The sequence below is a fragment of the Gorilla gorilla genome, chromosome 5 (genome assembly GCF_029281585.2).
Source record: "Gorilla gorilla gorilla isolate KB3781 chromosome 5, NHGRI_mGorGor1-v2.1_pri, whole genome shotgun sequence".
Taxonomy (NCBI): Eukaryota; Metazoa; Chordata; class Mammalia; order Primates; family Hominidae; genus Gorilla; species Gorilla gorilla.
Genome location: NC_073229.2, coordinates 176,537,343 through 176,553,765, shown reverse-complemented (window position 1 = coordinate 176,553,765; position 16,423 = coordinate 176,537,343). Strand labels below are relative to the sequence as shown.

The 16,423-nt window shown below is 37.2% G+C and overlaps 1 protein-coding gene across 23 annotated transcripts in view; it reads left to right on the top strand.

Moving 5' to 3' along the window:
- Positions 1 to 16,423, top strand: part of SYNE1 (spectrin repeat containing nuclear envelope protein 1) — a 522,579-nt gene that overhangs the window by 252,150 nt on the left and 254,006 nt on the right. For 22 of the 23 annotated variants that reach the window (XM_055390873.2, XM_019029254.4, XM_055390870.2 and 19 more), the window contains 6 exons: positions 1,330 to 1,639; positions 2,868 to 3,032; positions 7,335 to 7,691; positions 11,760 to 11,896; positions 12,114 to 12,291; positions 15,504 to 15,686. In XM_055390873.2, the coding sequence (XP_055246848.1) occupies positions 1,330 to 1,639; positions 2,868 to 3,032; positions 7,335 to 7,691; positions 11,760 to 11,896; positions 12,114 to 12,291; positions 15,504 to 15,686 (1,330 nt within the window). Of the gene's footprint in view, positions 1 to 1,329; positions 1,640 to 1,713; positions 1,728 to 2,867; positions 3,033 to 7,334; positions 7,692 to 11,759; positions 11,897 to 12,113; positions 12,292 to 15,503; positions 15,687 to 16,423 lie in introns of those variants that run through there. The other variant, XM_055390886.1, reaches the window with a different exon arrangement.

The window sequence follows — 16,423 nt, the reverse complement described above, 5'->3', positions numbered from 1 at the left end:
TGCCCTCTAAAAGCTCAGACACCAGCACAGGATGTATTTTGGAATACTCTGACTCAGACTATGTTACTAACCATTTTCAAAACACATTGTGGAGTTGTAGAAGAATGCAGAGTCTTGGCTCATGCCTGTAATCCCAGCACTTTGGGAGGCCAAGGTAGGCAGATTGCTTAAGCCTAGGAGTTTGAAACTACTCTGGGCAACAGGGCAAAACTATGCCTCTACAAAATATGCAAAAATTATCTGAAGTCACAGTCAAAATTCAAAGAAAGAGAAACAAAATATAAAAATTATCCAGGCGTGGTGGCACACACTTGCAGTCCCAGCTACTCGGGAAGCTGAGGTGGGAGGATCACCTGATCGGAGGACACAGAGATTGCAATGAGCTATATGATTGCACCACAGCACTACAGCCTTGGTGACAGAGTAAGACCCTGTCAAAAAAAAAAAAAAAAGGCGGGGGGGTGCTTTTTAGAAAATTATTTGAGGAACAGGTAGGACTGTAAAGCCTGCATGATGAGGTTCCAATGGATCAATGGATGCAAAGATGCAAAAGCAACAGTTTGAGCAAATGCTGGAAGTTCATTTACCACAGGATTTTAATTTCAGACTCATAGGCTTGTATGCAGGGGGAGCTGGGGAAATCACTGCAGATGAGTTTAGAATAGTTTGTAATGCTTAATAATGGAGGGATTTTTCCTAAATGCCAGTCTGGAGAGCGTTTGGTTTGACTATGTAGAAAGCTATTATATTTGTGACTATTTTTCTTATAAATACTTGAGCATTCATTCACACATTCGACACAAAAGCACTGTATATTGTGTGTGTGTGTGTGTGTGTCCCCAAATGAAAATCAACCTAATGATATATCATTTACTCAGGAAGGATACCTTGAATTTTGAATTCCAGTCAACAAATAATGACCATCTGATTTTAATAAGATAAACTATTGATAATTCCAAGAAAATTAAGAACTGATCTATATGAAATAAAATTTCATTGATGTTCACATGCTGATTTTAAACAACATAACATATAAATGTATATTGTTCATTTAGAATAGTTAGCATTTGGAAGACAAATTCCAGATGCATGTATGACCACAACTTCTTATTTCATGTTTTAATATAGATTGACTTTGTTCAAAGGACCTGTGGTAAGGATCTTATGGATCAGAGAAGTAGTGTTTCTCCCTGCACTCAAAAGCAACATTGTCATCACTTCCAGTAGCATTCAATAAAACAATTGGCATGGATGTCACGACTTTGCGATTGGTTTTCAGTAGAGATGTCAAAATAATTCATTTTTGTTAATATGTGACATTAATTCTAGCACTTTAGAGTCTGTGATTAGCCAATGGAATGACTACGTAGAGAGGAAAAACCAGTTGGAGCAGTGGATGGAATCAGTGGATCAAAAAGTAGAACATCCCTTACAACCGCAGCCAGGTCTGAAAGAGAAGTTTGCCCTACTTGACCACCTCCAGTCCATCCTGTCTGAGGCAGAAGATCACATGAGAGCCCTTCACCGTCTAATTGTGAAGTCCAGGGAGCTCTACGAAAAGACAGAGGATGAGTCTTTCAAGGACACTGCTCAAGAGGAGCTGAAAACACAGTTTAATGATATAATGACTGTTGCCAAGGTTAGTGCTTTATATTGAAAGTAGATGCTTTATAATACATTAATATAATATATTGATTTATATTAATAATATAATGACTGTTGCCAAGGTCAGGTAAAGAAGAAACTGTGGATTAAATTGTTGGAGAATTGGCTGCTCTAAAACTATTTGCACATTCAGTAAATGGGTATGACATAAAGATCATTTCTTACTATGAATGCCTATTCATTTTTCTTTCTACAACCTTGGGATTATTCTTTATTGCTTATTTTTTTCTTTCTCCGCTTTTTTAGTTAATCTATCTACTTTGCACATCAAATGTCACTGTTAAAGTTGTTTTTCTTTTGCTACACTTATATTTGTTATATTAAATGCAAGTCTATTTACCGTCAAGATTCAGTAGTGTACGAAATATTGTGTTCATCTCTCATCTTAGTAAAAACGGTTTCTATTTTCCAAAATATAAACTCCTTTATATAATATCAAAAATATCTTTCCAATTCTCTATATGAATCTTTCATTTCCTTCATGATTATTCTTTGGCATATTTGTAAATATTATAGAAATTAAGGGAGAGAGTTGTTGTTTGCTGCTTTTTCTTTTCTTTGGTTTGCCTTCTTGGGAACTAACTCTTGTCTTCTTGACATTACGATTATTAATAGATGTGCTTGTTTGTCTTCATTTTCATCTTGTTAATGATTAAGAGCTATGACTCAAGTCAAAAAGACGTAAGTTTGAATTCTGGCTTTGACACTTTTGAATGTGTGACTGGCCACAATTACCCATTACCTAACCTCTCTAAGCTTGAGTGTCTTTTCCTATAAAATGATAGTAATAATAGTATCTTCCTCACAGGACTGTTATGAAGATTAAATGAGCAAATGCATTTGAAGTGCTGAACAGAGTGCTGTACACCAAGCTAACAAATAATTGCTTTAATAAGAATGGTTATGATAATAATTATTAAGAGGATTGTTAGTGAGGGATGTTAGCCAACGTGAATTAAGCATGATTTCCATACTAAGGTAGAAAATAGTAAACTTAACGGGAAAATAGTTGCTTCTCCAAAGCCTTGACATTTAGTTAAATTTGATAGTTTCTTCTTAAGATATTAAACTCAGAGAAAATTCAAGAATGAGAATGAAATTTTCTGAGATGTATTAAGAGAACTCTATCAGGCCTGTTGTCTTACCTGAGTTCATGTTCTCAAAAGGATCACTGTTAAGGTAGTCTTTTCTTTGTTTACTAGGAAAAAATGAGGAAAGTGGAAGAGATTGTGAAAGATCATCTAATGTATTTAGATGCGGTCCACGAGTTCACAGATTGGCTCCATTCAGCAAAGGAAGAACTTCACCGGTGGTCAGATATGTCTGGAGATTCATCAGCCACCCAGAAAAAGTTATCAAAAATTAAGGTCAGGAAATGAACAGACGCTATATCTACATTGCTTCATTCCTTCTTGAGTACAACATACTTTTGATAAAGATTTTGTGGATAAGATTCTGTTATTTAAAATGTTTCCTTCCTGTTTTCTATTTGATGCCTCATTGATTCTAAACATAAACAAGAGTCATGAGAAGAATTCAAAAGACTTTACACTTATGAGCACAATGTAACATTGTCTTTACATTTCTGTATGCAAATGTGCTTATTGCCGTAATATGACAGGCTAGGAAATGGCTAACTTGGTGGGCTGACAAAACCAGATACTATTGTTTAGCACCATAGAAGAAAAGTTTTTATAGTAACTTAGTTAAATGTATTCTAACAATAACCTGAAAATGTCATTCTGGATGTTTTGTTCTGCTTTTCTAGACGACATCCAACAACATAATAGAAGGGAGTACTTCAAAGGACCTTAAAATTATCATCTCATTTACTCTGCATAACGACAATTTCTAAAACAGAAATTTACCTTTCTGGGGGAGTTGCAGACTCTGGTATCTTTTAGTAAATTTCTAGTTGCTTAAATATTAAATTGTAATCATTTTCCCCCATGGAAAATGGATTTTAACATTAAAATGAAGCAGCAATGAAATCCTCAGTGGTTTAGTTTTAGAGGAGGAAATGTTAGGAATAAATAGTGTAATTGTGGTCAGGAATTTAAAACTCAGATTGTGTTTTGATTCCAAGATCAGAACACAAAAGTCATAAAAATTATAGCTGATGGTTACAATTGTAACCACATTTTGCAGATCTATTTTTTTTTTTGAAATGGAGTCTTGCTCTGTCACCCAGGCTGGAGTGCAGTGGCACGATCTCGGCTCACTGCAACCTCTGCCTCCTGGGTTCAAGCGATTCTCCCTGCCTCAGCCTCCCGAGTAGCTGCGATTACAGGTGCTGACCACCACGTCTGGCTAACTTTTGTATTTATTTTGGTAGAGACGGGGTTTCACCATGTTGGCCAGGCTGATCTCAAACTCCTGACCTCAGGTGATCAGCCTGCCTTGGCCTCTCAAAGTGCTGGAATTACAGGCATGAGCCATGGTTGCCCGGTCCCTGAAGATCTGCTTCTAAGTGCTTTAACAGTATTATCTTATTTAAATCTTATGACTATGTATGTTTTAATTGAGATAATAACATAAAACCACTTTTTAAGTCCTTTTTTTGTGTGTTATTCTTTAAAATTCTTCTTTGATACATTTCTTAGTAATATTCTGATTTATTCATCCATCCTTCCATCTATCCATCTACCCATCTATCCATTTATTCAGCCAGGACTGTGCATTCCCTAAGGAACTTGCAGTCTAGTGAGGAACAGTGATCCACAAACTGGTCTTTATAAAATAATACAAGAAATGTAATGAGAGCTTACTGTACTATTAGAATTCAGGCTCTGGAATCAAAGAAACCCAATGCCACATCCTCCTTCTATTGGCTTTCTAGCCATGTCTGTCAGCAAGTTACCTGATGTCCTCAAGCCTCCACCTCTCAATTGGTTAAAAAATGCATACATGAAAATAGTACCTGTCTGATAAAGTTGTTTTGACAACCAAATTAGATCATACACATAAAACCTGTAGCATCATGCCTGGCACATAGAACACACCCAATAAGAAAATCCAGTGGATTTGGTAAATGAGTGATTAATGGGCTATAGCATGACAAGGTGGGAAGAGTCAAGGATGGTGGTCAAGTCTTTGCCTAGAATCCACAGGACTATTACCACCTGAGGAAAATAATTGCATGCGGAGGAGCCTGGTGATAGAGGTGAAGACATGAGCTGTTCACTGATGATCAGATCCAGTTTGAACTGCCAGGTAGTAGTAATGTCTTGGGGGCAGTTGCATATTCAAGCCTGAATTTCAGGTTAAGAAGATGGATAGAAGACATGGAGTTGAAAGTGATTAGTGTCTAATTTATTGTTAAAGCCACTAAAACAGATAAAACCAAGACCTATGTATAGAGCAAATAGAACAATGGGCACAGGACCAAAAGCTGGGTACTACCAATATTTAATGAGCCATAGGAGAAAATGATTTGAAAGGTAAAGAGAAAAAGGAGGGGAAAAACAAGAAGGGGAAGAGTAGGAGGGTGTGATGCCACTGAGGCTCTAAGTAGAGAAGGTGGTCGCCATCACAGGTACAGCAGGAGGCTGCCATTAGGAGGAATACTAAAGAATCCCAACTAGGTTTGACAGTGAGGCTGTTGGGCAACCAGTCTGAGAAACATTTGCACAGCAAGGGAAGGTGAGAAACCAGGTTACATGGATTTAGGAGTAAATGGCAAGTGAGGAAGAGGAGATAGCAGAAATGGACTAATGTTTCAAAAAGTTAATAAATAAGAGAAAGTAAGATAATTCTTTCACAAAGGCTGCTTCCTGGGTTGACAAATACTCTTTTTTGTTGAGAAAGTCTTTATAAAGTGCTTCCATAAAGACAAGGAATATAGGAGAAGGAATTGGCAGAAAGAAATTGGGATGGAGAAAGTGAAGACTATCAGAAACTGCCTCTCAGAAGTTCAGGTCCAGCCTGAATGTAGGTTAGTGTGTGAGTGGTTTCAAAAACCTTGGAGGAAATATATAAAGCACCTCATCTGTCCTTCAACACCATACCTATCACATCCACAGGAATAATTACTGAGAAAAGGCAACTCTAAAGCAAAATGTATATGGGTATGAGGGCGGGAATGTACATACGTGTGTATGTGTATATCATATGTTTAAAAATGTAAATACAAGATAAGAAAATATATGCAAAAGCCATTTCAAAACTCTTGACAATGATGGTGTCCTTATTCAAATTCTGAATGACTAGATTTCTGATTGCAAATATTGAAGTGTTCCATTTTCATGCTAAGGAAAATTGGGATAAAGCATAAGAGAGTATTTTGGGAAACTTCAAATTTGAAATTGCTCACAAAGGCAAAATAATTACAAGTATTAAGGTCTATTAGTTAGACATAGCACTGGTTAAAAAGTTATATTTTTTTCTTCATCAAATAACTACTATACACACTAATAAACAGTGATGGTTTTTAGAATCCTGCTGCTGAGAAGGTTGAATATGCATATCATGCTGTGTGTAAGGGTTTTCATGTCATTGTAATTTAGACTACTGCACAACTGAATACTAAATACTTTCAAATGATCTATATTAAAATATGGCTCTATTGTATATAATTATGAACAGATATATTTATTTCAAGTTAATTTAATGAGACGCAAACTATATTATATAGACTAGTTAAGACATACTTTATGCTTAACATAATTTATTAACCATGCTTCATACTTAACATTCCAATGTTTCTTTACTTGCTAATTGGTCATTGATTTTCTTCTTGAACATTTTTGTGCCTGATTATCTTTTATTTCTATTTAATCCAGTAGTAAAGTCATAATTTTGTAATAATATTAACAAAATCCTGCCTTTAGCAATAGATATGTAAATATATAAACATCGGATGATTATTTCACCAAGAAAAATTTTAGTAAGAGAATCTATTCTCAGAAATGCTGCAATTATATCAATTTAACAATGTGATTTAATTTTATCTTGTTTTCCTTTAGAGTATTTATGTGCTTTAAGATCAAGCTAAATTGTTAACTTGGCTATAGCTAAACTGTTAAATTTCTAGTGACTTTTTTAAGGTAAAAAAATACAAATAAATGTACTCAGTCTAGAGGTTACTTTAAACTTTTGAGTAAGTCAGTCTATGAATGAATTATTCATTTTATATGCTACAAAAATGTTTACTTAGTATTGAAGTATTTGGAATCGAGTAGGGCTCATTCTTTTGCTGTGATGAGTCTGCTTGATTCCTAGTAGAATGGAAGTGTGATTCAAGCCACCACCCTGTTGAAGAAGATGAATTGAGGATAGAGACCATGAGCAGAACACAGTTCTGCCACAATCTTTATTTACTTGAGCATCCACTTTTAGGGAAATATGGGTTTAATCATTTACAGGAGCAATCCACCAGAGTCACTAAACATTTTCACGTGTGCAAATAATGCCTGATTTCAGGGTCTCTGTTTAGTCTGTTTCAGGATATTGAGGATTCTCGGGATTTTTTTGCCATAAGCCTTAGGCGCTGGTGATGACAACTCCCGCTATTATAATTTAAGAGTGGACAGATGAATTGATTCTGGGTCCTTGTGGCACACTTGTTAAAACTTCCTAGCAGGACAGGGTCCCCCTGTGTACACAGTTGAAAACTTGCAGTCCAAGTGACTCACAGGCTCTTCAGTTACCATGGTGATATTCCATTACAGGAGCTGATAGATTCCAGAGAGATTGGTGCAAGCCGTCTCAGCAGAGTGGAGTCGCTGGCTCCCGAAGTGAAACAGAACACAACTGCCAGTGGGTGTGAGCTCATGCACACGGAGATGCAGGCCCTGCGTGCCGACTGGAAGCAGTGGGAAGACAGTGTATTCCAAACGCAGAGCTGTTTGGAGAACCTGGTCAGCCAGATGGCCCTTTCGGAGCAGGAATTCTCAGGCCAAGTGGCTCAACTGGAGCAGGCCCTGGAAGAGTTCAGTGCCCTTCTGAAAACCTGGGCTCAGCAGTTAACCCTCCTGGAAGGCAAGAACACGGATGAGGAGATAGTGGAATGCTGGCACAAAGGACAAGTAAGTTGGCTTCCTGTTTTCTATTGGTGGTTATGCTTTAAAAAATGTTTTGACTTTCATCATTCCTTAAAAAAAAAATCTTGCTAACTAAAAACACGCAACATGCACACTTGGAAGAAGTATTTATCTCATTAAATAAGCAAAGTCTGATTTGTTTCCTTTTCTTATATATCAAACTTTTGTAAAAATAAAGATTTGGGTTATTATTTGTGGTAGGAAACATTTGTTGTTAGTGGAGACATTTTACTTTCATTCCTATGGTGTAAGAGTTTGTAATACTGTATTCAGCCATTCAGTCTGAAAAATGGCCTGTGGGCAGGGGCATAAATAGACAGAGAGTCATAGCTGTTTTCTTGCCAGTTAACTATTTCATACACTAAATGATTGAATTTATAGCCTTAAAAGACTCACTTGGTAATCTCCTACAGCACAGCAAATAGTTATCGCCCCAATTAGCTCTCCTCTGTGTGCTTTTGACAGCTGTTCTTGAATTAGCCTGTTAACAGAACTCTACGTCACACTCCCTGGTCACCTTCCCGAGACTTTTTTTTTTTTTTTGAAGCTAATGGCAGCTTCTTTAGAATGTGAGAAAGGGAATCCTACGAGGGAGACCGAAGAATGAGCAAGAGTGTAACCTCTTCTTCCTTTCTTTCACTGTTAAACAGTATCTTTGAAAGCCTTTTCAATATTTCCAGTTTTATAATGCCCTGATTCATGGATGTCCTTAAAAGGAAGTTTAGTAAACTTCTCTGCTCCTATTTATATTACAATCATTTCAAAATAGCTCCTGCCAGTAAGAAAGTCATGTAGTATTTCCAGCAGTGTCTGGTTTTAAATCAAGTATTTGAAACAAATGCAGCATGCCATAAAATAAAGCTTTCTACCTCTTTATGCTGCTTTATTTATAATGTTTCTAGGTTTGGGGGTTTGTTTTTGTTATTCTGTTCCATTTCCTGTCCTTTAGATTTATGTACCAGAATAAAGCATAGAAATCAGTTCTGTCACACAGGGACAAAGAAGTTGATAATTGCTCTACATGGTATAATATGAAAAAATCAGTTACACTGTTTTGGTTCCTTTTTCTTTCCCTTTCTTTCTATTCCAGTAATATGAGTGAAATTTTTAAAAAGGAAAGATTTGGCTGTGCCTAGATTACATTACTATTCTGTTGTCATTATTTTTTACATTGATATTATTAGTAAAAATAATGGTTGAGGCCTATAAAAATACACATGAGAATGCAGTAGTAAATATGGGTTTTCAGTTGTATTAAACAGTGCAAATGTGACAGCCCTCTGTGTATGTCTGCTTCCAGATTTGACTCCAGGGTCAATGCTTTCGATGACAATGCTACATTGCTTCTCAATATTCATGTTTTCTTTTATTTCTAATAATGGCATTTTATCTAAAAGTGGAGATATTTCTATCACAATGAATATATAAGAAAATGTTAACAAAATAGTAAATATACTAGGGTTCTTAGGGCATTGTTTTGCTTTTAGGGAGGACTTGTCATTGTTGATGATCACAATAAGAATTAAAGTATTTATTTTGTGCAATTAGATGACAATACTCAAGAAATTCTTTAAAAGATAAAAACAGATGATCTATAAACTATATAATATAATATTATAAAAAGAATTCTATTTACTATGTTTGCAAAACTCATTTATCTTAATATCCATTGGGATATTAGCATTGGAAATAATTTTCTTAAGCTGTATAAGGTGGAAAAATGCATTCTAGAACTTAACAGAATCAGAAATATATAAGCTGATATTTATATAATGACTCTACTGACATACTTTAGGATGAAGTTATAGAAATGTTTTAAATGTAACATTTTGGTCAAAAACTTTTCACTTTTAATGTCATCCCATTCATAAGTAACTGACTTGAATCTCCAGTATTTTTATGTTTTTGTTGAATGCTAACTTTCTTTAGTTCTTACAATGTTCTGTCTTAAGTAAAAGGTTCCATATGGTGTAAAATAGTTGGTCCTAGTTTAGTGTTTGGAATTTCAGAGAGAAATTGTTTAGTTGTTGATGAATTTTTGTAAATAAAAATGTCTTAGACTCCTCCAGCCCAGACACTGAGTTAAATAAAGAATTGACAAACCAAGAGAACGTCATTCCTGCTCTCATAATCACAGCCTAGGTGGGGAGATACACAAGCATGAAGCCAATGTGGATACTCCTTGTGATGAATGTCTGCAAGGTCCTGTGTATCCTCAGATGAGAAACCCGAAGAGGTGGGAAGGAGGGCAGGGGGTACTTAAAGGAGCTGTTATTTGAGCTGAGTCTTGAGGTATAATTAAAATGTGACCTGACAGGTGAGGTAGAGGAACAGCATCAAGATGCAGGATCATTGAAGAATCAGAAAACACAAGAGAGGAACCTAGAGAGGAGGAATCAGATTAGGAGGATGTAGTGCCACCCCCAAAAGAAATAATGAATATGTAAGTGGGTCTGTGAAAGTCAACGTGCAGAGGCAAAGAGGGGAATGATGAAAGGAGCTAAGACACAGAATAAGCTAGCCTGGATATCTCTTGCATAGAGTGAGAAAGGACACAAAGGGAGAGGCCCGGATGATGCTTAATCTTCTGATTGACATCAGCAGGGGACAGTGGTGCCATTTACCAGGACGAGGAATGAAGCACAGGGCTGGTTTGTTGAGGGATGTGGTTTCTCTACAAATCTGGGCCATCTCTTGACAAATATCAGACAATAATGGTCACAGCAACAGCTATTTGAGTAGTTACTCATCTTTTTGCCCCTCCTCCTTAATTTATTTTGTTTTTTTGCTTCAGTGCTACTGTTATCCACACAGTGTTTACATATTTGGGAGTCATTCTCCTTCTGATTTTATGAATTAGACACTTAGTGTGCTAGGAACTGTGCTAAGTATCTGACATTCATGATTTCATTTGCTCCTTGTGACAATCCTATGAGAGGAACACTCTGAGTGCAAAGCACCTTGTGTAACTCAATTGACCATGGCCTTGATTTCAGAGGTCTACTTTTCAAGACCTAAGGCTTTATTTTGGATTGAGTGTACACAGTAATGTAGGTATTCATGTGTCTCCCTCATCTATTAAATTGTGAGCTCTTCAAGAACAAGAATCTTACCTTTATTCGTGGGGGGACTTGGGTCCCAGAATCCAGCAAAATGCTTGGCACACAGTAGACATTTAGCAAATATTTGATGACTTTATGAATGAAACTATGAAATAAATGAATTACTCTTTAAACCAGACTCATGGATTATAAGAAATTTTTAATGTAAAAGTTAACTGTATATACTACATAAAATCAATTGAAACAGGATTCAATTTTGGAGATATATATATATATATTTTTTTTTTTTTAAGACGGAGTTTCGTTCTGTCCCCCAGGCTGGAGTGCAATGGCACGATCTCGGCTCACTGCAACCTCCACCTCCCAGGTTCTAGGGATTCTCCTGCCTCAGCCTCCCAAGTAGCTGGGATTACAGGTGCCCGCCACCACGACTGGCTAATTTTTGTATTTTCAGTAGAGATGGGGTTCACCATGTTGGTCAGGCTGGTCTCAAACTCCTGACCTCAGGTGATTCACCCTCCTCGGCCTCCCAAAGTGCTGGAATTACAGGCGTGAGCCACCACACCCGGCCCTTAATATATATATTTAATCCAAAATAAGTCTTGCTTTTCTTTAAAATAATTTGTTTTCACCTTTAAACAATATACATATCTCCTGATGGCCTAGTCCAACTATTTATAGACAATGTAGGCTATTTTCTCTTTTCTTTTTCTTGTCTTATTTTTAAGTCATTTCACCACTTAATCACTTAACTACTTTGCAGTATTTGATGCTAGAGTGTCTATCCATGGCAAGAAAAAAGGGACAAATGAGCCAGGTGCTATTATTTGTCAGAGGAATCCTGAAAATAGGCTTCATTTCTTCATTGAATCTACCATGTTGGTTCTTCTCTCACTAATAATTTATAATATGATTGATGCGTGAATAGTGTGAAGATATGGAGATCACCCAATGTAAGTGCTCACTTCTTTGTCTCATTATTTCTGAACAGGAGATACTGGATGCTTTGCAAAAAGCAGAGCCTAGAACAGAGGATCTCAAGTCTCAGCTGAATGAACTTTGTCGATTTTCCAGAGACCTGAGTACCTACAGTGGAAAAGTTTCTGGCTTGATTAAAGAGTATAATTGGTGAGCATGAACCTTATTGGTGTTCAAGATATTTTTATACAAATTAGAAGCTAGAAGTTTATTTTAAGGTGTAATTTCAAAATAATATTAGTTCAGCATTAAATATATTACTAAGTGAGGTAAGTGCACATTCTAAGAACTGGTGATTCTATCAAACATGATTTTCATCAACTTTATCGCTTTTTCCTGCCATTAAATTTTTGCGTCACCTTTTCAGTCTTTGTTTGCAAGCATCCAAGGGCTGCCAGAATAAAGAACAGATTTTACAGCAAAGATTTCGAAAGGCCTTCAGGGATTTCCAGCAGTGGTTGGTTAATGCAAAAATCACTACCGCCAAGTGTTTTGATATACCTCAAAATATAAGTGAAGTTTCAACTAGTCTTCAGAAAATACAGGTAAGGGTGTTATCAATTAATTCTAGTAGCAGTGCTGATGTGAACTAAAGTTAACCTCTAAATCAAGGGTCCCCAACTCCTGGGCCGCGGACTGGTGCAGGTCCCTGGCCTGTTAGGAACCAGGCCGCACAGCAGGAGGTGAGCAGCAGGCCAATGAGCGTTACTGCCTGAGCTCCGCCTCCTGTCAGATCAGCGATAGCATCAGATTCTCATAGGAGCCTGAACCCCATTGTGAACTGTGCACACAGAGGAACTAGGCTGTGTGCTCCTTCTAAGAATCTAACTAATGCCTGATGATCTGAGGTGGAATAGTTTCATCCCGAAACCATCCCCCCTGCCCCACCCCGTCTGTGGAAAAATTGTCTTCCCTGAAACCACTCCCTGGTGCCAAAAAGGTTGGGGACCGCTTCTCTAGATCTTTTCAGAAGGGCATCACATATAAAAGTTTTGCGTAAGAAATTCAAATTTCAAATAAATCCCCACTTAAAACAATTGCTTCTGTATATGAAGAGGAACCAGTTCATTTATATAAATGCACACTATTTTTATATATTAATGGTGATCCAGGAAATAATAAAACGTTTTTTCTATGTGACAAGCATTGTTCCTGAGCACTCTAAGTGGATTTTCTCATTTAATTTTCACAACCACCATTTCAGGTATGTAAATTTGCTACTGTCAGTGTACAATAGGGTAAAAGCGTCAGTGAGGTCACAGAGCTGGTGTGTTAAGATAGCCAGAGCTGCGGTTGTATTTTATGTTTGTTCATTTGGGTTTATTTTTCTAGTCTTTTTTTTTTTAACCTAACTGTAACTTCATGGTGCTAATTCACATACCACCTTCATTCAATAGCAGCACTTTTTAAGCACAGTTACTGAAATTGCCTTTCGTACCTGTATGTCCGCTCATTTGACATAGCAGCAGTTCTGAGTGATTGGTTATGAAATTTGAGTTTCTTTCAGAGGGCACAGGTATGTAGAACACTGTGTGTAAGCACTCGTGCTTGAAGTGTCTCTAGCAGGAGCAGACTCTGAAACAGTATTGTTCATATGTAGTTCACCTTTTTAAATTCTTGGTTAATAACTTAATATAACAGGACAACTCTGCCTGTGAAAATTTGCTCCATTTAAAATTCTTCCAAGCCAGGTGCGGCGGCTCACACCTATAATCCCAGCACTTTAGGAGGCCACAGTGGGTGGATCACTTAAGATCAGGAGTTCGAGACCAGCCTGGCCAACATGGAGAAACCCTGTCTCTACTAATAAAATACAAAAATTAGCCAAGCGTGGTGGCAGGCACCCGTAATCCTATCTACCTGGGAGGCTGAGACAGGAGAATTGCCTGAACCCAGGAGGCAGAGATTGCAGTGAGCCAAGATTGCACCACTGCACTCCAGCCTGGGCTATAGAGCAAGACTCTGTCTCAAAAAATAAAATAAAATAAAATAAAATAAAATAAAATAAAATAAAATAAAATAAAATAAATAAAATAAAAAAATAAAATATAAAAAAAATAAAATGTAAAATTCTTCCCGTTTTGCTTCAGGGCAGTGGGTAGAACTGCAGAAACTGAATCACCTATTTTTCTATATTGGAGAAACACAGTGCTATTTTTCTTTTCTTTTTATTTATTTATTTATTTTTTTTTTTTTTTTTTTGAGAAAAGTGTTTACTCTGTCACCCAGGCTGGAGTCCAGTGGCCCTATCTTGGTTCACTGCAACCTCTGCCTCCCACGTTCAAGCAATCCTCCTGCCTCAGCCTCCTGAGTATCTGGGATTACAGACATGCATCAACATGCCCAGCTAACTTTTGTATTTTTAGTAGAGACGGGGTTTCACCATGTGGCTCAGGCTGGTCTCGAAGTCCTGGGCTCAACTGATGTGCCCACCTCGGCCTCCCAAAGTGCTGGGATTACAGGCATGAGCCACCGGCATGGCTAGTACTGTTTTAGAGGATAGCCTTTGGCCTTTTCTCTGACCCTCCCACCACAGCATGCCTCCATGGACAGGGATGGCCATCCATTAAGACAAATGTCCTGGCAAAGTTTCTTTAATCAAAATCTACGACAAAATATCTATGCTTCTGTTTCTTGCCAGAATAAATAACTTTGAGCTTGTGCTTTCAATTTCTTCTTCTTTAGCACTTGAAAATATTGAGAATCGACTGTAGAATACAGAATCTACCCATTTTTCTAGAGGAAGACTATTCTTTGAGATCTAGCCACATGAAAGGAAAAGTAGATACCGTAGCTACACTTTATTAAACTACACTTTGGCACTAGGTCATTGACTTGTCCTCATAAGGACAACCCTATGAAACACTCTCTTGTTATTTTTTTATATAAGCTGCTACTAATAATGTAATCTGCTCCATTTAATAACATTTATTTGAATAAGATTCCCCACGGAAATTCATCTCCTGTCTTTTCCTAGGGAGAATTGTGCTTCTGCTGAGCAGATTGTGTGTTTTTATCCAGTGGGCTCTGCGAGTCTTGTCCCTGGTTGTGTTTACTCTTTTACTTTGGCAGCTAGGATCCTCAGAGCCAAAATCATAATCCAGCTCCACAAACTATGTGGAACTACAAGACATTTGTTTTGTAAATGAGTCTTAGCCAGAGTTTATTTTATTTTAAAACTCTTATCTTCCCTTGGTCTTCATTTCTTCTCCTGATTATTTTTATCAAATTTTTAATATTTTATGAGATCACTCACCACCTTTTTGAGACAAGTCAGAATTTAGATTGGTAAATAAAGTAGTTTGCAACTTGACTATTAAAGGATGACCTGGGTCATTTAACGTATACAGTAAAAAGAGCTTATTTCCTTTGCTTTGACTTTATTAAGAAATAATAGAAGGTGGGTGTGGTGGCTCATGCCTGTAATCCCAGCACTTTGGGATGCCAAGGTGGGCAGATCACGAGGTCAGGAGATCAAGACCGTCCTGGCCAACATGGTGAAACCCCGTCTCTACTAAAAATACAAAAAAATTATCTGGGTGTGGCAGCACACACCTGTAGTCCCAGCTACTTGGGAGGCTGAGGCAGGAGAACTGCTTTAACCCAGAAGATGGAGACTGCAGTGAGCCGAGATCGCGCTACTGCACTCCAGCCTGAGTGACAGAGCAAGACTCCATCTCAAAAAAAAAAAAAAAAGAAAAAATAGAAACAACACACAATATTTTTATTATGGCTAATTCTATATTTTCTTTTGTAGGAGTTTTTGTCAGAAAGTGAAAATGGACAGCACAAGCTAAACATGATGCTGTCTAAAGGGGAACTTCTGAGTACCCTGCTGACCAAAGACAAAGCGAAAGGGATCCAGGCCAAAGTTGCAGCTGCAAAAGAAGATTGGAAAAATTTTCATTCAAATCTCCACCAAAAAGAATCTGCTCTAGAGGTATATATAGCCAACCACATGGAAATATTCTGTGTTATTTGTTATTGTTGTTGTTGTTGTTAGTGAAATCACAGTTTCTGTATATCAAAGCCCCCTTGTCAATGATTTTGGTCACCCCTCTCTGAACATAAGCAGACAATGGGCTAACAGTAAGGAATAGCCCAATGCTAGAAGTGGGAGCCTCCCTGAAGAATTAAGTAGCTTCCTGCATGTTAGGGTCTATTGTCACTGACTTGGCCTTGCACTCTCGCAGCAGGAACAGCCAGTTTTACATTTCAGCAGAACACTTAGCCTTTCATGTGAACTGTCTCAATTCTGGAAGGTGGTCTAGGAGAATGATCAGGAATATCTATATAAGCTGCAAAATGCTGCAGATGAGAGTGTATATTATTACTAATGCAAATACCAGGTAGTAGGTTTTTAGGCATTAAGTATGCAGAAACAATGTTTATATAATTTTATTTTCTCCACACTCAATAGAAGATGAATCTATTATAACCATAAAATGATTACTGCCACAATATAATTTTTTTTTCCTTCTGAGACTATCTATTTTATATATCGACTCTTCTTTCAGAGGAAAATTTAGAGGCATAGAGGGTATCTTTTCCTTTTAAAACACTTTTTGGCAGAAGAGATCCTTCATTTGTTTGTGATCATTATTAATGAAGGTTGGAAAAAGATAATGATAGAGAAATAATATTCAGTAAGAGAAAATGTGTATTTCCTCAATTCTT